Source organism: Aptenodytes forsteri, unplaced genomic scaffold (assembly GCF_000699145.1).
Source record: "Aptenodytes forsteri isolate BGI_AS27 unplaced genomic scaffold, ASM69914v1 Scaffold93, whole genome shotgun sequence".
In the NCBI taxonomy this organism is placed as follows: domain Eukaryota; kingdom Metazoa; phylum Chordata; class Aves; order Sphenisciformes; family Spheniscidae; genus Aptenodytes; species Aptenodytes forsteri.
Window position 1 is genome coordinate 9,801,339 of NW_008794665.1, and position 20,953 is coordinate 9,822,291.

General features: G+C 38.6%; 1 protein-coding gene across 3 annotated transcripts; it reads right to left on the reverse strand.

Moving 5' to 3' along the window:
- Positions 1–82: 82 nt before the first annotated feature.
- Positions 83–20,347, reverse strand: INTS10 (integrator complex subunit 10). Of its 3 annotated transcripts, none has more exons than XM_009273644.2 (16): positions 20,276–20,347; positions 19,911–20,014; positions 18,781–18,920; positions 17,827–17,908; positions 17,368–17,508; positions 16,767–16,938; positions 16,151–16,320; positions 12,421–12,554; positions 11,707–11,860; positions 10,900–10,982; positions 9,925–10,077; positions 8,704–8,812; positions 8,244–8,323; positions 7,596–7,758; positions 6,426–6,519; positions 83–461 (listed from the first exon to the last, which is right to left on the reverse strand). In XM_009273644.2, the coding sequence occupies exons 1-16, from the start codon at positions 20,335–20,337 to the stop codon at positions 305–307; spliced, it is 1,998 nt and encodes a 665-aa protein (XP_009271919.2). In that variant the 5' UTR covers positions 20,338–20,347; the 3' UTR covers positions 83–304. The 3 variants fall into 3 exon arrangements, with proteins under 3 accessions (XP_009271919.2, XP_019326122.1, XP_019326124.1); XM_019470577.1 differs by having other exon boundaries at positions 11,707–11,863; XM_019470579.1 differs by lacking the exon at positions 83–461 and adding an exon at positions 481–2,031 and having other exon boundaries at positions 11,707–11,863.
- Positions 20,348–20,953: the final 606 nt, after the last annotated feature.

Consider the following 20,953-nt stretch of genomic DNA (forward strand, 5'->3'; position numbering starts at 1 on the left):
GTATAAAGACGGAAAGAACTAAGACGCACACCTTAGTATAATGCTATGGAAAAAAGCCCAAAACAAATAGGACATTACAGAAGACTTCTTAAACAAAGTTTTATTTATAAAGTTTGATCTACCCACATAAGAAAACTAAGCAGTGAACAAACACTGAGTAGTGTTTGTGTATCGCAGAACCTGTAACTCAAAGGGGACTTCTTTGACTCTCCGGACAAGTGATTTCCACTGCCATGCTGCTGTTCATACAATTAAGAGCCTTCCCCTCTCTCCGTAAGAGACACTGCATCATGGTCCAGTCCATTCAAGCAAGGGTCTGAAGCAGCAGTATTTTCTCATTAATGCAGAACCTATGCAAGACCACCATGAGATTTTCCCCACAGCGCGAGACCTGGCGCTCCATGGCCAGGCGGAAATCTTCTTTCACTCCTTTAGTTATACCCCGGGTAACTGTATGATGCCTTAAGTCATGAAGGAAAGAGAGACAGACAAAATCAAAGAACGGTTATTTGGTGCACTACAGTAATTTAAAAGGTGCTGCATGTCACTTACTATGTATCTACTGTCCATACCCAAGTTTATATAAGGAGAGCCAAATAGCCTGTGCTATGCTATTTTTTAAAAATCATGTGTTTAGTAGCTTACAAGTCTCTCAACAGTTGCAAGTTCCACAAAACTCTATGCTCTCACTGCTTTGATTATGACTGTTGGGGGGAAAAAAAAAGTTGCTGTTCTGGCTAACAGGAAGAACTGTTCGCTTAACCCAGCACGTACAGAATTCTCCTTGCTTGGGGAAAGGAATTTTTCTTTTCTCTCTACCTTTGCTGCCCAGGCCACTTCCTCGTTATAATCACTTCTATAAATGGTTCGGGTTGAAAGAAGAGTGAAAAGATGAACCTGCTTTCTCTGGAGGAAGGGGACAGATGGCTGCCACCATAAAGAGCAGAGGGCATCCTGTACCAGTAGGAAAGTGCAGGAAGGAGCTATATAATCCTGTGGGCACTGATAACTCTTTGACTAATGAAAGGTGCAATGAACACTTCACAGGCCAACACAAAGCCCAAATCAAGCCAGGCTGTGAGTCTGCGTCAGTAGAAGCCGGCTCTTGTAGAGATGCTAGACGCCAGGCAGGGATTACATTTATTCTGAGCAGAAGTTCAGGACTTATTTTCAAACAGAACAAAGGTCCAGCTACTGAGCAAGCTAAAGCAATGCTGGCTGGGGAAACTCTTGGGCTATTGCCCTGCTAAAGGCCGTTCTTATGAACAGTTCTTTGTCCTCATGCTGGCCTGTAGCACTCAATACCTAAATCTTGTCCTTAAAACAATGTTCTGCAGCACTAAAGCACTACACTTTACTTGCACTGGTCCAGAACTGGTTAAGTAAGATCTAGACTTTGTAACATCTACCTGCAAGCCCTAGCTGGGAAGGGACGCAAAAGATACACCTTGAAATGAGAGCCCTAGCACTACTAAAGGAGCAGCATAAATTAAATTAGAGAGAAAAGCATAATGCTAACGTTGAGACAAGTCCTGAATCATGGGTAAGAAGGGAAGAGCTGGACCGAACCCAGCAAGCACACTGAAAGACAGAAAGGAAATAAAAAAAAATAAAGGGTGAGGGCATCTACGCCAATCCAGAGATGCTGGAAACGAGAAAGGGAAAAGTCTGGGAATTACCCTCACCAACAATACCACCCCACCTTCACTTAAATCAGCAAGTCCAGCATTTGAGAAGAGACTTCTCTGCAAAACAGTAGAGACCTCTGTAACACATGGAAAAGGCAAAGAAGAGACTAGCCTGCAGACTACTGGGCAATTCATTGATGAGCTAGGCTGAGTGAAGCAAAACTGCACTGAAAACACTCCAGCATATCCAGAGGTTATGGGATAAGCCCTGTTTTCCATCTTCACTGTCTTAAACATAGCTAGCAGCCAAGTGCTATGGTCAATTACAACCTAAAGGAGAATATGCAACCTACAGCTACTGAGCAAGCCAGCAGCGCTTTTGAAGATGTGTGTCATGTAACAGCTGCAAAACAGAAAACAGAATTCAGAACAACTTAAATGAAGAAAAGTAGCTACAAGTGGATCCAGTAACCAGTTTCTTGAAAAGAAAGGGTTATACTCTTGCTAATACATGATTGAACATTGGTATCATTTTGGGGGATTTCTACATTTTTGTTTAAATTCAACAGTGATTATTAAATTGAAAGGACACAGATACTGGCAACTTATGGGAAAAAGAAAAATAAATGTTATAATAGAACAACATGGTTTGCCAGGCAATGTAGGCACAAATGGAGAAAAAAAAGATAAATATTGAGTAACAAATTGCTGAAAACCATGGGCAGTAAAACATGTTGACAAAACACAGCACACTATGAGCGGGGTTTTTCCACTTGGTACCTGTCAGCAGTCTGTATGCTGGGCTGTAGCACAGGTATGAATTCCTGCTGCAGTAACCCCATGGGAGGGCTAGAAGTCCTTTAAAAAACAGCAAATAGCAGCATTCAAACACCCACACACCAACTCCCCCTCTGGTGCAAAACAACTCTCCAGAAAAAGGAGCAACAAAGAACTAGGGTAGAGACCACACAGCAATATGACCACTGAGCAGCCAAAGGGGCGCAGGACCCTAACAGCATCAAACATGCAAATATCCCCAGATTTCATCGCAAGGCTGTTCTGCAACTGTGGTCTAAATATATACACATATTTTTGGACAGTTAACACCGGGAGAAAGGACAGCGGTAGGTGCAAAAACAATTCACAGTTGTACTACGATGAACGGTCGTAGCTCTTCCCCGGAAGCGTGTCAATCAGAAAAGATTTAATCAGAGGAGCACTGCAGATGCCACAGCTTCCCTGCAGAGCCAGCAAGAGCGCATCAGTGAACTGGTAGAGCCCACAACTTGGGAGTTAAGGGATTTGCTGCTGAGCCCAAGCCGAGTGCATGCACAGCGGGTATCGGCCAAGTTGAGTACATGACAGTGTTTGTTACAGGTTGCCCAAGTATCTTTTCATTAGCCCACAGATGGCCTTTTTCACCTTTTCAAATTCAAACTGCATAAAAAAATGGCTGTTCGAGGATGGTGCAATGTCAGAGCACAAATGCCCACTCAGAGCAAGCTCCCATTTATGACCAGGGCCACATGAACTAGCCACCAAAAGGTGTCTCAGCTGAAAGACAGTTTGTCTTCTCTGTGAAGTTAAGCCCTTATCTCTGTGTGCTATTTATAACACAAGATAATAACCTCACACGTCCAGCCTAGAGCAAATCCAATGCCCCACCTAAGGAGAAGTAAGAAATTTGGTGTACAGAGAACAGGTCTAGTTTCTTAACCTAAGTCTCTCAAAATGTCACCTAAATCTTATTAGCCACCCAAGTACTGAGTGCATCGTTCACCCCCACAGATGCTAAGAAGGGGGCAGAGAAGCAAGACTTGCACTTACGTACCTATAATATCGAGTTAGGTGCCTACCTTCAGATCTCATAGGTGGGCATTTTGGTTAGTATCTATAATTTATTAATGAATATGGATGGAGAGCTATGCTTACAGAAGTCAAATAAAGATGGGACATTTTAGTAGTACAGAAACACTCTACAATACAGCTACAATAACCTGAAATAAAATATTCACAAGAATTATTCAATCAAATGAGACAATTTTTCAAGAGTTCTTGGCATGAATGAATCCAGTACTTGCAAAAATGGACACGGGGAAAAGAAATTACAAAGGAACAGCAAGATGCTATTGGTCCCAGAGTGGCAGATGTTTGCAAAAGCAATTCTGTGCAACTGTGTCTTCATTACTGTTTGCAAGATCTGCAGTCAGAACTAAACATACCCAAGTGCACAATCAGAATAAAAATTACACTTTCAAGACACTTTTTCACTTCAAACCAACTGAACTTTTTCACATCAAGTTTACGCAGTTTGGTTGGCTAAGATTAGACTAATTAGAGTAAGATTTATCAAAAAGAGGAGCACGATATTAATCAGTCATTTCTTGCATATTGTTCTTTTTTCCTCTTTAACCTCACTAGCTAACACCGCCACTACTGACATGTACAATCAGTAAAACTATGGAACTTGGCTTGTCTAGAATGGAGTTCAAAAGCACTTAGTGGTTGAATTCAGAGCTCATCGTAGAAGTCTTGTTGACACTGCAAACAGAATGAGCTGGCCATATCACCAGTTAAAACCAAAACCATGGACCTTCATATTCCCACAATGGATACAAGCAAAGGGAAAGCTTACAAGCTGTATATATATTTTGCAGGACCCGATTATAAGTCTGCAGGCTACCAAGATCTTACTTCAGCTTTTGAAAACCATATTGCAGTTTGCTTTCCTGGGTTCAGAAAAATGAATATAATTTCCTATGAAGTATAAGGTACTGAGGAAAAGTACTGGAAGAAGAATGTGGAATTCACCTGGGGAGAAAATGTCTTGTAAGTCACGAAACAAAAAGCTGTTCTTATAAAAAACATATAATATCTGTAATACATTTCCCATCAATTAAGATGCAGGGTTGCTACGTACATTTATGCCGAGGAAAGATCAGGCAAAGGAGCAAGTGCTTCGTCTTTGGGCTGTTGTGGCAAACTCACAGAGTCTTCCTGTGCATGACTGAACAGTATCTGAGCTGCCTCTGCTAATTATCGGGAGGATGGTGCAACAGCTCATACAACCAGAACTGGTGATAGTTTTGAAAGATGAAAGCCAGTCTGCAGATTTTGAGCCTACCAACCATTGTCCCAGGAAAACAGGGCTGTGCTGGTGCACTTTATCTAGAACTCCAGCTGGGGGAGGCTGTGAGCTAACGAGTGCTGCTGAGGTCAACACTCTTGGGTGATGCCATCCCTGAGCCTCACAGCCAGTCCAGCTAAAAAAATATCTGGGGTACCACAGGAGTAGACATCATCTCCGGTTAGTGGACTACGCCCTGAACTCTCCCTCCTATCAGCTCTCTGATGAAGTGGTTCCTGTCCTACACATTTCAGCCACATAAAAGACACTGTACATGGCTTTTCCAGCTGGATGGGATATTTGACCATTTTGGCTCAGTAAGAACAAAGAAATGGACTTCTCTTCTACAAGCATTTCCATCATTCAGGAAACATAACACTGGTCAAAAGGAGGTCAAAGAGAGTTTTCTGTCTTGCTAGAAACACTGCTCGCTACCTACTTCTTGACTGGTGGGGTCAGAACAGTAACAGCTACCATGCCAATCAAAATAAAAGCCGTGACGCAGAGAAATAGCACTGAACTATTGCAACTAACTTGAGATAGCAGCTAAGAAGTTACCAGGAGTAGTTTTCAGTGCTAAACCCTCTTGCTGACAAAGCTTATTATTTAACATCATACGTAATGCAGCATACCCTGATTCTTGTTTTCATACAGCTGGTTACAAGCAGGGAGATACAGCAAGGGTAAGAGTTTGAAAATCTAGAGCTTAAAAGAGAAAATTCTCTGTCACATGATTAAGCATTTGTATTTCTTCTTTTTCTTTTAATTACACCTAGTATCTCATTTTTGTGTTGGTTACCTAGAACTCTGGGAAATCTATTTACTAGTCCAAATTTGGATCCAGTTGTCTAATGTTAGGCTCCCATTTTTTGAAAACTTTAGCCCATTTCTAATAGTGAATAGCCAGAATACACTGACCCAAACTGGAATTTCAACAAACTTTAGCAGTCCCCCTCTTACAAAACAAAATACCACAAGTTCTAATAAACAACCAGGATATTCCAAAACATTCTGCCACTAAACCCTGCAGCAGATACTTGTTCAGTCTTGACTCAAAACTAAGAACACCTAGGAAGTTAATCCAAATTATTAATTTCCTTCAGCATCTCGTAATAAGCTAAGCAGAATAAGCTTGTTCAGTACAAAGCAAGAGATGACCTGCTAGTTCTGACAGAAAGGTTGTTAGAGTTTACCTGGAGTGTAATTTAATTTATGTTTTATACCTAAGTTTTTCATCATTCAGTGGTCTTTCATAACTTTGTTTACAACAAATAGTGCTTTCTGTTCAGCATTACTGTTCAGCAAAATTATTAACACCACCTTGCACTCATGCCTAATTATTTAAAGAATTCCTGCAAAGTGCAAGTGTCTGGTTGAAAGAGCAATACTGTAATCACTTTAATATGAATCATTCTAAAGCAAACGCCACACAAAGTTCTGTAAAAGTAGGAGTTTAAAGTTGAAAAACCCCCAAAAAGAATTCACAGATCAGCAGGAGAGGCAGAAAAAGAAACTCATGGCCTTGTTTGAACTCCTTAGCCAACTCCTTAAATTTAAACTCAAAGACATGACAAACTTACTATCCAGAAGATTACATGAAAGCAAAGACAACCAGAACATACTCCCTTTTTTGTTTCCAAAGAAAACAGTAAATGCTTTTTTATCCTTACTTGATCAACATTGCTTGATTTGGCAGCAGTTCCAGATGAATTTTCCCTCCTTCCTGTGTTCTTAAATAAGCAAATTCCTCCAACATATCAATATCTGAAGAAAACGTTAAAGATTTGAGTAGGAAAAAAATGATAGAGAACATTCCTTCTTGTCCCTTACATCTGAAGCCACATGCTGAAAGGACAGTCAAAATGAACAGCTATTGAAGTATGTCATTCTTAAAAGTGATAAAGACCACAGCATGTATTCCTAATCCTCCACAAATTAATGAGAAATGGCTTTTTAAAGTGCAAAATACACACATCAGTCAATTTCTTTTCTTTCTTCATTTCTTCATATGTACAGTCAACAGAGCTAAAGAAAGCTCATCTCTCCAAACAAATTCCCTGGTTGTTTTTACTTCCTTTTCCTGCATTGCAGGTTATCAAAGCAGTGCATACTGAGGCTGGGACTGAAGGAAATGCCACCACGGTGGCACATACCGCTCTTTTTAGTTTTCTATTTTGGTCCCTTATTTAGCTTTTCTTCTTTTTTTTTTCCCCCTTCCTTTAACACCAGAGCTTTTTTAGTTGTCTCAGATAGGAGTTAGACCCCTTGCTTCCTGGAGACCATGGCTGGATGTCTATTTAGGTTAAACACTAAACTGTCCACGTGTGTGTATGCTGATCAAAGCGTATGTCAGATATCTGAATACAGAAATCAGACGTGCTTTGCGTGAACTTTGACATAGCTCATTATCTTACTCAACCCCAAAATTTTACCCACACAAAGCATTTCATAAACAATAGCCAAAATCATTCAACTCTTTGAAGCATAGAAGTAAAGGTACTGCTTTATCGTTTTTGTTAACAACCTTGTAGTATAATGCCCTATATATCTTACTGAAAAGACTGCCACCACTTGCACTAGCAGCCTAAGCTGCTGCTGTTTTTCTGAATGGGAGTGCAATTGCAATGTACTTAAGGGTACTCTCAAGTGCCAGAACAGGTGACAGGAGGCACATTTATAGCCCATTGTGCACTGCCACCTATTACAAGAGGCTTGCATGGTACGGAAATAAATACAGAGTATGATTCACAGAGAGAGCTGCTGCTGAAACTAACAGCTTTTTCAACACCCCAGCACACAGTTTTGGATGTGAAAGACATTCTTGGTTAGAGAAAGGATACTTGTGACATAGTTGAAAAAATTCTCATACTGGAAGTTTCCTTGTTGGCAGATTTTGTTGATGGCTTTCAGGAACAAGTTCTCACCCCTTGGCCACTCATGCTGAAGCAGAACAACTACGTGGCCCAGCGCCATATCATCTCTGCTGTCTGTGAAAGCTCTGAGCTTCAGGGATAAAATTGATATTGAGACAATCAGGAAACACATGTTGCTTTTATAAATATATGGGATTCATCTCACCTACATCTGTGCAAATACAAAAGAAGTTCTTTAGGAGCGTATTTCATTCTGCCCTAATATATACATTTAAAATAGGTTGGAAATTTCCAGCCAAAATACCAAATTCTCTCCACTGACCTATAAGGGAAGTCTGAATACAGACAAAAATATTTTGAGATTAATTCTATCTCCTCTGCCCAAGACTAAAGCGAACAGAAGAGAAAAAAGAGAGAACAAACCCTCCTCCATCAACACTCCCTCCCCGCCCCCCAAAAGACCCTCCACAAACCCATTTAGGTGAGAAGCACTTGAGGCACAGCCCTCCACACCTAGTCACACCACTGGGATAAGGCCATGCAGTTTCAGGACCCCAGATACATAAACTAGGCCTTAGAGACACGAGAGAATTTGAAGCCTTGACTACAGCTTACCTTGAAACAAGCTAACAATAGGTGAAGGCAGTAAGGCATGATAGCTCTACTGGTACACGGCCAAAGTTTCAGATCAGACCCTGCAACAGAACAGTTTATCATACGCTTCTTCAGGGGTCTCATGATTATGTATGTTTGAAAGAGATTAGAATGGAGTAAAACAAATCTACAATTGCCAAATCTCAGGTAGGGAGGAACACTTTGAAGGTAAATTACGAATGATTCAAAACATGAAGTTACGCATTTTAAAATTTTTTCTTCATTTCCCTTTTCCTGTGGTAGGACTTTGTCACCAATATACTTTAATAGGTACCAGCAGGAAAACCACTCACAAAAACAAGAGGGGATAAAGAACTTCCTCCCTTTTTGTAATACAAAAAGAGAAGAATTATATACTCAACCAAAACGCATGAACTAAAATTGAGCTGACACCGAGTTTAGGGTAGTAGCTACTCCATACCTTTCCTGAACTTAGACTTTACTTTAGGTTGCTCCTCTTGTACTTTACCTCCTTCTTGTATTGGAAGTAAAATGCAGCACATGAGGTCAAGCACTTTTTCACATGTTTGCTATAAAAAGAAGAAGAGAGACATGATAATGCTAACTCTAAACTAAAGTTCTTAAAATTCAGATATGTTAACAACGATTAAAAATTTCAGACACTGCAAAAGAAAAAAACAATCACAAAATTCTCTGCTAGAACTTGAGTGGACTTAATGCATAACTTACTTCGGCTGAGCAAAAAGACGTAGCTGTCATTAATCAATCTCTGAGAGCCTACATAAGTCATGTTAATTGTGAAAAAATATGTAGTAGCATTCTTCATTTCAAGAATGTAAGATCAATACAACTGCAATCAAAAACTATTCTATTTTGAAGGATTAAGTTTTCAAACGAATTCTTAGAATAGTTTTTAAAAGCTTGTTCTGTCCATGGTAAAATAGAAAGGAAAATGGCAATCTGACAGCATGACAGAAATGCAATGAACTTTTAATGCTATTTCCTAGAGACAATAAGAGGTCTGTGGGGATCTATTATCACATTTCCAATGAAAAAGTAGTAAACTGGAAGGGACAAAAAGACTTGTCCAGTAGTACTAGGATGACGTTAGATCCTAAGAGACCCAGCCTTTATTACTAGTGCTGACACTGACTGACCTCAGACCACCATGCACTCCTGTAATGTTAAAAACAGAAAATATGTATTGCAAAGGTAAAGCAAGTTCAAAGGTCAGGACAGACAATATTGTTCTGGAATCTCTTATACTGGCAGTTGATAAATAATTCTAAGATGATCACAGAAGTTTCTTTTCTATAAACCTTTTCCTTCCCCTGCCACATGAAGCCTATATCTAAGAATTTTCCCTCAATATTTAGAACTGTTTCAGTAAAGTTAAGGAATTCAAATTTAAGGTTACATTTACAGACAACTCAAACACTTGTAGCTATGGAAAATCACAACTACACCCCCAAATCATAACTACCAAACAGACTATATAAGAGAGATGCTAATGGACAGTCAGTTAATGTGCCAGGAAGTGCAATTCTTCTTCTGTGAAGCATGGATTTTTTAGTAGACCCTGGCTTATGTTCAGTACCCTGTTGAAAATTCAAAGGAAGAAGACAAACGGGAACTACAGGGCCAGATGATGAAGGACCAGTGTGTGGAATGCTGTACATACCCGATATTCTCCAAGGGCAAAGTGGCATGTTGCTAACTGGATTAGTGCTCTCTGATTTTCTAGTGATCCTTGTCCTGTAATTTGCTGTGGAGAATGAGAGCCCTGAAGAGCTGCCAAGTGATGTAGGCTGCTAATTGCTTTTTTGTACTGCCCCTTTAAAAAGAAGATATAAAAAGGCAGTGTTAGGGTCTTCTGTATACAATGGGTAGAAAGACAGAAATAAAAATTCCCTTACAGAAAGCTTTCAAAACAGACCGTGTCCAAAATTTTAATTTAGCAGAACACTCTCCAGTGACGTCCTATGTACAGGAGTGTGGATCAATCACTTGCAAGGCAGTGAGAAGACAAACAGAATTCTGCTTTAAGAAGTCTGTTTACAAAATCGCATTTATAACTGAAACAAATAATCATGCTCTTCAGAGTTAATGATTACTTTATTTAGACTAATAAAGTTTGAAATAGCTTTTGTTGAGGTACAAGTACAGGCAAAAATAAAAGACCCCCAAAGGAAAAATATAAAACAACAAGCTTTGTTCTATAGATGGTATTTGGAATGAGTACAGTCAGCCTAATTTCTAAGGAGAATGATAAATTTTAACTGAGATGTTAAAATCGTCTGTTGTTTGAAAATTCTTCTCTCTGATTGTGTTCCAATAGAATGCACTGACAGACGAATAAAATGCGCTTTTCTTCCATAACACTATATATATCTACTGGGCAAAATGCCAACGCAGATGTCTTTCCCATATGCCAAAACTAGCTGGACTCAACAAACAGCTATTGGGACAGGAATATCCTAAATAGGGTACCTAGCTTGTGGCAAGAATGGTATGATTCCATCCCCAAAAGGGTCATGCTTTAAAGGATAAAATCAGTGGACACTTAAAGCAGTCAAACTGGCTAATCAGAACAGCTATTCACTAGAAGAGCAACGTAATGGTGTCATTTTTACTAGTTTTTACTTTATTTTTTTACCTGGTAGATGATCATGTCTGTAAGAAAGATTCTTAACCAAAGCCAGGTGTCTGTCTTCCATGACAAACAAATTCTGGTGAACTCTGCGTAAGTGGTCAGAGAAGAAAAAGTAAAAGAGAAAATGAAGCATTTCATAGCTTTCGGTTAAAAATTATCTAGGAAAAAAAATAGCTGAATTTAAAAAATGAAAAAACAAAACAGTAAGAGTGTGAAATCTTTCAAATATAGGATACTCTCTTCCTATACAATCACATTTTGATTATACTTCTCTTCACAGTGTTCAACAAATCTAAAAGCAGCTAGGTGGTACTATTTGCCTGCTTTTTAGAAGACAAATTTGTTTTCAAGCTTATCACGATATTATCAAGGGATAAAGAGACAGTAAAGACACATCTTCTTCAGCATGAAAAGCTTATCACACCAGATATTATCAGAGAGGGATAAAGAGACAGTAAAGACACATCTTCTTAAGCATGAACTAAAGCAGCCATTAGCAGCACATCCTCACCGACTATTATCAACACTACTAGTAACCAACTGCTCCTTCAGTAAAAGCTGCTTCCAAGAGAAGTGGGGGTGAATAAGCAAAGATGCATGAAGAATGAAACGAAATCCAGGAACGAAATATTCAGAAATGCAACAACTGATAAAGTTTCTTATTGCAACTTCGATCAAAAATACTCAGGACCCACAGTAAGTTCAATTTTAAGGATTCACAATGACAGGAATGCTATTTTAACAATAGTAAAATGACTTCTATGCACAGCAATGAAGCTTAAATGCAACTCTGCCTGCTGTTAGCCTTACCTTTGTCGAGTGATTCCAGAGAATAGAGCAGCTCCCAGCTCTCTCTTGCCAGTTTAAAGCTCTCTAATACTTCAATAGAGTTTGCAAGATCTGCCTTGTTTACTGTAATATGGCGACTTCGTGCCTTCCCAGAAGGATCCTCATCATCTGAGCTCTGCTTAAGAGTCAGTATAAAACAAAAAGATTCACTTCTTGATTTATACTTATTTCAAAGGACTCTAAAGTCACAGAAGTTCCACTGAACACCAGAAAACAATTCTGTACTAGAGACGGCAAGTCCTGGTTTAAGTGTCTTTAAGTAACTTCACTTAGCTTGTTTTACTATTAGAACAATCTGTTTTGCTACCAAGAAACTCTGTGGTATAGTGTGATAAACAGTATTCACAGTTCCAATCATGAGAAGTCAATTAATTTGGAGGTTTAGCTGTAGAACATCTGACTGCTATAGCTACCATTTTTAACAGCTTCTGCAGTCTCTGCTGAACTCCTTCAAGTTAAAGTATTGACATCAGCACATATATGGCTACAGCAATTGCTACAAAAATTGTTTTATTCTTGCTGACTTTAGCCAAAAAAAATCCGTTTGCAAATTGTGGTCATAAACAGCTATTCCAGGGTAGCTTTAAAAATATGTCTATTACATCTGTGTCAAAACCACTAAATTCCAGTACCAATGCCATTCTTGTTACGAACGAAAAACTCTAGAAAAGTTACCATTGTTTTTTCTCTTCCTTCAGCAAGTTTCCTCTTTTTGTGTATGTGTTTGTTACGATCAATATCTGTATCGCCATAGATGTTGGTCACATCCTCGAGAAGAACCAGTGGGGCTTGGTTTGGAGCATTTGGACCTGGATTTAAAGATAAATTAATTCAAGATTGCTTTAAGCTGATCTGAAAGGTCTCATGCCTACATCAAGCTGGTTTTGTTTCCTTTACAAGTAATAATTATAATGCTAGAGAAAACAATCTGAAATTAATTCATTTAAGTTGCATAAGCTTAAACTATGCTGGTAAAGCTATGGTTTTCTCAAAGCAGCCTTACGGTAAAGGTCAGAATGCATTTACCAGACATCACAAGAGTTTGCTTGAGAGCTTCAGAATATCTTTGAATCCTTTTCTTACAGAGCAGTCACAAGATATACTCAGGCAGCAGGTGTTCTCTCATCAAGCATTATTTGCTTTTATATAAGTACAACTATTCCACAGGTGAACAGAACAAATGGCTCTGAAGTTAACAGCCACAAACACGGCGAAGCACAGCAATATTCTCAAAACATTCTCATGAGAAACCAAAGCAATATGCTGACAGGCACTGATGCCTCAAAGAAGTGAGTGTATTTTATCACAAGATTTCCCTAGTAGGATCACCAGGTGTCAGCTTTGCCCCCACTGATTTCAGTGTACAGAATTAAACCTTTAATTGACTGCCAGACCCCATCATCACTCCCCAGAGCCTCTAGAGAAGCCTCATTTTGAAACACGGAAGACATAATTTCTACTTGTACTGGTGTCACAGGACATCCGGTGGGATCTCGTACCTGTTATTTCAAACCTCAGTGATTAAGTTTCGTTAGATATAAAATAGGAACAACACTTCTTAATCTCAATCAACATTGGTACATGGCCACTACTGAGAAAGCTTTCCTTCTGAAAACTTTTTCTCCTTTTGCACAATCAAGTTGTATATAGATGTGCAAAGCTCAGACAAAGAGAAATATGAAGGAAAGGGGAAATCCATTAATCTGTTCTCCCTTTTTGAAATCTCCACCAGGTAAGACAGTAGCGCGGACAAGTATTTTCAGTATGTGCATTTCTTCTGTTTCTATTTGCAGAAAGATATGAGGCTAAGGCCTCATTCATAATGGCGAAGAACTAATTTAAGAGCTTAGTATAAGGTCAATCCATTTCATCTCTTGACATAAAAGAACCCATATTAAGCTTTTCCCATCTACCCAAAAGTGATGGGTAAGGAGTCCACTACAATGGAAGTTAATGTTACAAGAAACAACCAACCTGGCATGCTTAACAAATAATGTTATATCCTTTGACTACGCTCAAACTAAATACCACCATTGAGATGTCCCCTACACAAAGGCTACAACACATTGAAATCACCTCTCCTGTACTATCTTGTATTCCACTGTGTTAGAATCTAACCTGTGTGAACTGAAAATAGAGCCAAGTCATAATGTAGAAAATAGCATCCATGAGAAACAGATATGAAAGTACCACAACTGGGATGCTGGGAGAGTTTTATCACTAGAATCTCAAAAGCTGCCTACTTCTAACGCCTGAGAAGAAAGGAGTGGGTTTTTCTTTTACTCATACTGATTTGAATGAATACCAGTTAAGTGCTTTGCTTTCCAAAGAAATGTTCTCTTCTCAGTAGGAGGCAAGTGCACTGTAGCCTTTATTCCAAAACCTCCAGCTCTAAAGCAAAACAAAACCTAACCTCACCCTTAACTTGTGCTGCAAACCTTCTCTTACATTACTGAAACTTACACAGCCATACAAAGAGCAATGTAGTGGTCTTCTGTCTAACCAAGCTCTACAATCTAAGCTTACAGAGTTTTTAACTGATTTCTAGCACAGTGTTATAAATAAACCCCTAAAAGCATCAGCCCAAATAGCAACTCCTGCCAAGCCTGCAGGCAGCCTGAAAGTTATGAGAGGTGTGAATCGCCTCATTCATTTCTCAAGTCTCCAGCAAGGCAGATATGAATTATGTAAGAGAAATGCATCGAAAAGTTTTCTCTCGAGGTTTCTTGCAAGTCCATGTACATGAGAAGAAAGTCACAGATCAAAGCTCAGAGCTACTGGATTAAGGAGGAGACGCCTTTTTCCCCACCACTACGCTTCCAAAATACGTAGGATTCTACATTTCTACAGCAAGCCCTCCAAAGACGAGGAAAAACCCTAGTTATAGAAAGGATATGAAAGGCACTGAATACCACTGGACTTTAATGCTAAAGCAGAAATGAGTAAAAGATGTCTTGGGAATATTTTCCTGATGTCAGGAAATGACAGAGGGTACCAGAAATGCTGCACCAAAGGGACTGCGCTCTGCTATCAGTATACATTCTTTTTTTGGCGGTTCAGTCTGAAAACATGAGCTTTAACATACTCAATTGTACAACTTAGAAAGGAACATTTTCACCAGTGCTTTACTTCCTTTCTTCCTCAACTCAGAATCAAGCAGCTAAAACTGTAAGTATCTCACTGCCCCACCATAACTCTTCCTTCCTCTGGATAGAACAAAAACCGCAACTCAGTTAGTTCCTGTATTTGTTAAACTGACTACATGTTCTTTGCATACAAGTTGCCATGTCATTTGTCTTCTGAGCTTAGCTATCTACTGACATTGTTCAACTGATTACCCAACCTTCTGTAAAGTTGTTTAAAACCCATCATTTGTATTGAGTGTTTCATTACTCAAATGATCATTTGCTCCACGCAGGAAATTGTCATGCAACTTATGAACACAACACACAGAATTAAAATTGTAATTTTATCATGAATCAGTAATTGTAGTGTTAATAAGTACTAATTACCTATGGTGACAATTGTTATTGTTGCAAGGAATTCCCTAGCAGTGAGTGAAGAAACAGGAAATGCACACTATTAAAAGTTGAAAATTCCTCTTTATGATGCTGTTTATTTCAGTAAGTTCTAAACAAATTGGAAGTTAAAGAACTTCCCTCAGCTTCTGGGCCACCCCTGAAAAGCCCAGTCAATCCCTGAAGAAGCAATCCAAGGTGTTCCATGCAATCTGATATGCCCCAAATGCAGATTTGAGTGGGTAGGAAAAAGCACAGGTAACATTCATACCTTAAATGTTCAATTTACAAATTAATTACAGATTAGGATTAATGTGCAAAGCACACCTTGAAGATCATGCTTAAACTATACAAAGAAAGCCAAGTTGGAAGCTTGTGAATTTCAGGAAATCTTTTCCTATTCAGTTTTTATTTGATTAATTATAAATTTGTTGTGTGTTCCTAATGCAAAAATATCTTCACTTATTTTGTGGAAGCTTTTTGTACAGTCTTTTGACTGAAGGAAGCCAGGAAAATGTCAGCTTCAAAGAAACAGAATCAGAGGAGAAAATGAAACAAACATGATGCTGATGGAAGAGTAGGGACAACCCTAGGGATGTTTCTCGTAACATCTGGTTTGTTACTTTTCTCTTTGCTAGACAACTAACCGCTGCTGGCCAAGGTTGAAACCACAATGCTAAGTTAGACTGATCTTTGGTGTGATCCACTACAGCAGTTGTCATGAACTACTTCTGCCGGTAAGACTAATGGCTTGGGAGAATTTTAAAAAAGACCCACGTCACTTTGTAAGATGACAGTTTCAAAAGACTAATGAGAAAAGTTCTTTCAGACATTAGCAATGAAATCACAAAGAACTCTTTACAAAAGTTGAAACGTTAGAAACTAACCTTGAAAGAGTGATGGCTGGATGTTGCTGACATACTGGAATGCATTTTTAAAGAAGACCAACATCGTGGAATACACTACTTGATTCTTATATTTAGCATGTGCATCACTATCAAAGTTACTGATGTATCTGCAGAGGTCTTTCATTCGATGCAAAATATCACCAAAACTTCTGAGGAAGAGAGACAAAAAGAATTCAGGATGTTACATAGACTCCAAAACTAAAGGAAAGAATGCTTAGTGAGTATGAAAAACTTAAATGTTTTGGCTGAGGAAATCCTCCAGCTGCAAGTCAGTGGAGCCTGGGAATGCACACCAGTGAAACTTCACTAAATATTTACCATGTTTCTCTTTGCTAAGGCACCTAGGGAAGGATACCCCACAGTACTATAGTTCTTATGCATGACTTTCATCAACAAAGATTTAGCTTCGAGACTAATTTGAAAGTGCTCCCTGGATCCATGTTTTGCTTTACATTGTACAGTCTTGAAAGAAAAGCTGCACTGAATTTACACAAAATGCCCTCATGTTAAAATCCGTCTTCAACCCATCTCCTTAAGAATTAAAAAGCCAAATTCTCCTTGAGAAGAAATACCGGGGAAAGTACACATTTCTCACCTTCTTCCCTTATCCATTTGCCATTCACACCTCATTCCCACCACAGACAATATTTTAAATAGCCTCTCCCAAGGATCTGTAATCTGGGATGATTTCTCTGTGAGACCATCAATTACATATTTCTGAGAGCTACGCTTGCTTGGAGACATAATATCAGAGGAATCTTGTGAACCTAGGAAAACCAGCACATTTTTCTCTTCATAAAGAAATCAAACCAACTGATTTATTTTCAAGAAGACGACATGTAAAAATGTACATTGGAGCTTTCAGGGTAACCATTCATTACTGAGAAGGCTAACAGGGAGCAGTAGGCATTTCTGCCTCCTCGTACAGGAGAGCTGATAGGCTGGATAAGGAGATCTTGGACGTTTTGTCTTACCTCTCAGTACATATGTAGAAGCATCATGAGCATCATGACTAAGTAGTTGAAGCATCATGAAGTATTTTGGTATCAAAGAACTAAGAAACATCAAATACTACTATTAATCCTTGTCTATGGGATTACATTACATAAAAGTAACGCATTCTTCATTTATGGACGTCACTTCAGTAATACTAAAATACATTCTAAGAAAGGTTAATTTTGTAAAAATATTCTTACCTTGATATTGGCTTTCTGTCTGTGTCGATCTAGTTACATAGTTAATATAAAATTCCGCTGCTTTATTCAGATACTTATATAACAAGCTGGCAGGAAGTCGAACATCAGGGTTGTTAATTATTAGAGGAAGAACGTCACAAACTAAAACAGAAAACAAACCAAAAAATCCTTTAGGTTTGTGGGGTTTTTTATTCTCTTTGTCCTAAGTAAGGTTTCTCAATCAGCAATGTAAGCCTCCATCTCTGGCTGACCATACACCACAAAGGATTACAAAGAACCTCACATGAATGACTGTAATACCAATTTGTACCATATGGTCAGCCTGGCCTAATGTGGCCTGACCCTCTTCTGACTAAAGCGGTTTTCTAATCTTAGTATCTTGAAAGTAGTTTATTGAACTCAGAATCTTGCCATACTAAAAAGTTGTGTAATAGAACAAGAATGTTAATATTTTCTTACCAAATAATTTTCTAAAACAATTCACTGGGGATTCTTGGTCTTCAATACTTTCAGCATCTAATAAAGTTTCTCCAAGGCCTACCTGTGTAAGCAGAGGTGAAAATCAAACACCGGACCAGTGGTTTTAGAAACTTTTTGAACTGCGATTCAATGGACTTGAACAGTAATTCAGTGGATGCGTGAGTAGCAATTCACTATATGGTAACTGCATGTGCTAGTCTCTAAACGGATAGTTAAACTATCCCTACTTAACAACAGGTGAAAAGCAATGCCGTAAGATCGCAAAACAAGACCAAGAGAAAAACTGTGCATGCGACTGTATCAGTAAAGATGTGCACAGACAGGTGAAAGCGATGGAGGTACCAGGCCTTAAAGTTGCAGCTTGTCACCTGAGCTGTAGTAACTGCCTGTGCGTTCTGCCTGATACTAGTACAAGCTAGAACACGTTAGTGTAAGTCAGTCTCAGAACTAGCAGGTTTTATAGTCTTCAAACTATTTTTAAACTATCCTTAAACTGTCCTTAAATAAAATAGGTCATCATTTAAAGAGCTCCAGCTGTAGGTTCATAAGTCAAAGCAAGCATGCTGCATGTTAGAGTCTAGTCATGACCTCAAAGCACTCTGCCCTCAATGAGAGTTTACTAACAAAAAGCTGAAGCAATATTCTTAGACTGTAATACCCTTCTACACTCTTTTTTGTGCTATTCTGCTTTTTCAAAAAGCATGGAATATTCTTTGCATTTACAAAACAAAAAATTGTTTTATTTGCTTCCGTTTGTTTTCTGCCCAATTCTTTCCCGGTGGTAACCTCAAGATACAGCAATCTGAACTATTAGCCACACTTAAACATGAATAAAAAGACTCACCCTCTCACTAGGTAAAGGAAAATACAGTTCAGCAAAATCTCAAGAAAGCCAATAACCTGAATAGTTACTATGAGCTCTTCTTCTCTTACCCCGTGTTGCACCACAGTCTCTGGGAAACGTCGCAGAAGTAGTAGTAGCATTTCTGCCCTTTCTAATGTGTTAAAACACTGCTCTGTGGCCTTCAGTAACATTTCACACTGGACCCGACCAGGAAGGGTTTCAAATAATCCTTAAAAAAAAAAAATTAAAATGTTTAACTTGCTATGTCTGAATTGTAAAGATGACTGACAAAGGGTAAAAGACTAGTCAACACCACCTTGCCATGCAGAGTGAAAGAGATTTCCTTATACTTTTTTCTGCTTTTAATATCTATGCCTGGAAAAAAATGGCTGTTTCTTTCAGAGAAGACCATATGATTATTTATGTTTATTCAGGTGCACAGAACTTGAATTAATAAGTAAGACTGCTAAAGAGTGGAATACTGAAAATCCTAATACTTAAATATTTGACATTTTAAGATGCTTTTTCAAGAATGTTCATTTATTTTTCTACTTAAATTCCACTTCTACAATTAATACTTTCATTATTAAAAGGTAGTTTTTTCAATTTAAACTTCCAATGAGACACTAAAAAGAAACCAACATATTGTCCCTGTAAGTTTTATGTATTCTCTCTGAAAAATAAACACACTCCATGAAAAAGTAAATGTTTCCTTAACTGGAATAGCCTGTATGCAGTTACACACTGCTTATCCTTAGAGCTTCTGAAGCACATATTCAAACAGCAAATTACAATTTGTCAGGTGTAAATCCTGCTTTCAAAACTGCCTGTGGTTGTCAGCAGTGAAGGCCAAGCCCTTCTGATCACTGTTCATTTTCATAACCTCACTTCATACATACGAATTCACCCCATTTTTACGATCATTCATCGTTCTCTGCAATCAGTGGGATGATGATTCATCAGTCCCATTCCACTTATTCCCTATGCAATCTCTTTTCTAGGTGCTTGTTGTTCTGGCAGACTTAGTCTACCCATATCAGAGACAAAGCAATGAGAATCAGCTTTTCATGTCCCTTTGTGTTTCCTAAGCCTAACACACTGAATGAAGTCTCTAAGGCTGAACTGAGAAAAAAAATCTGCGGCTCACAAGCAAAGTTAAAAACACTGACATTTATTTGCCACACTAGATATGTAACCAGAGGGCTTATAGAATCCTTACCTCTTAAAAATTGTGTCTGCTTGTCCTGTGAGTCATTCCTTAATGCTGATGTAATAACACTTATCTCCCTCCATACAGCAGGTTGGTCTGGAAAATTCACAAACCTGTAATAAAGTTTGAGGCGAGGAATGCACAGTGATCTCAAAATCTGTTTCCAAGACAAAACCGTCCTATGAAAGAATGCATGTGGGCAAATGGAAAATAAAACCTTCCTTTTTACTGTTTATTCTTAATTAGTAAGACCTTTTCTGCTTAATTTATCCACATGGATTTCCAAGAACACTCACATTATATTTTTGGAAACTCTGACATTTATGGAAACAAGCACCTGGCATAATTGCGGAGTTCCAGCTCTGATTACTTACATGTCATAGAGCAGCCTGCCCGCAGACGCTGTCCTTTCAGCATTCCGCTCAATAGTGTACATCTCATACTGCAAGATGGAATAACAGAACATTAGCTTTCTTGAATACATTTATGAATCAGATTAGCCCTTCCACTCTAAAAAACTGTCCCGTTTGCCACATCAGCCTGAATAACAGAAAATGAAAGGATTGAAACATTTGCTGTGGAAATTAGGAGCTGAGTTTAGACTATCTAATCACACATCAAATTAGGCATAAACTTCTGTATGATAAGTACTCTAATATCAACACGCTCGCTTTATTTTTACATAAATAAAAAACTTAGTAAGAATTCAAAGAGTTCTTTGACCAGGGTTTGTTTCCAGTCAAATGCAATGCAAAAACCCAAGCTATTACAAAAGCCATAGGCAAGAGAGGTGCTTTAAATGTCTATTAGAAATGGCTATTTTTTTTGCAACGGCAAACCCAAATGTTTCATCATCTGCAAACACAAGAAGCAGAAAGGGACGTCAGTTATTAAAAAAACAACACTTTCACCTCTTTCACAAAGCATTCATAGGAGTGGATTTCATTGCAGTGAAACACAACGAGCAGTTACAAGCTCACCACTTTATTTTTAACCACTGGACACCGCAGTGAGAGGCTAGGCACCTGCCGCACCGGCGCCGCAGGGCTCAG

What these genes read in the sequence shown, in the direction of transcription:
- INTS10 (XM_019470577.1), bottom strand. Translation starts at nt 20,337, where the DNA reads ATGTACACTATTGAGCGGAATGCTGAAAGGACAGCGTCTGCGGGCAGG. An exon ending in GCAGACACAATTTTTAAGAG is followed by an intron (nt 18,921 to 19,910) that starts GTAAGGATTCTA and finishes TTTTTTTTTAAG; the next exon opens with GATTATTTGAAACCCTTCCT. An exon ending in TTGCCCTTGGAGAATATCGG is followed by an intron (nt 8,813 to 9,924) that starts GTATGTACAGCA and finishes TTCTTTTTATAG; the next exon opens with CAAACATGTGAAAAAGTGCT.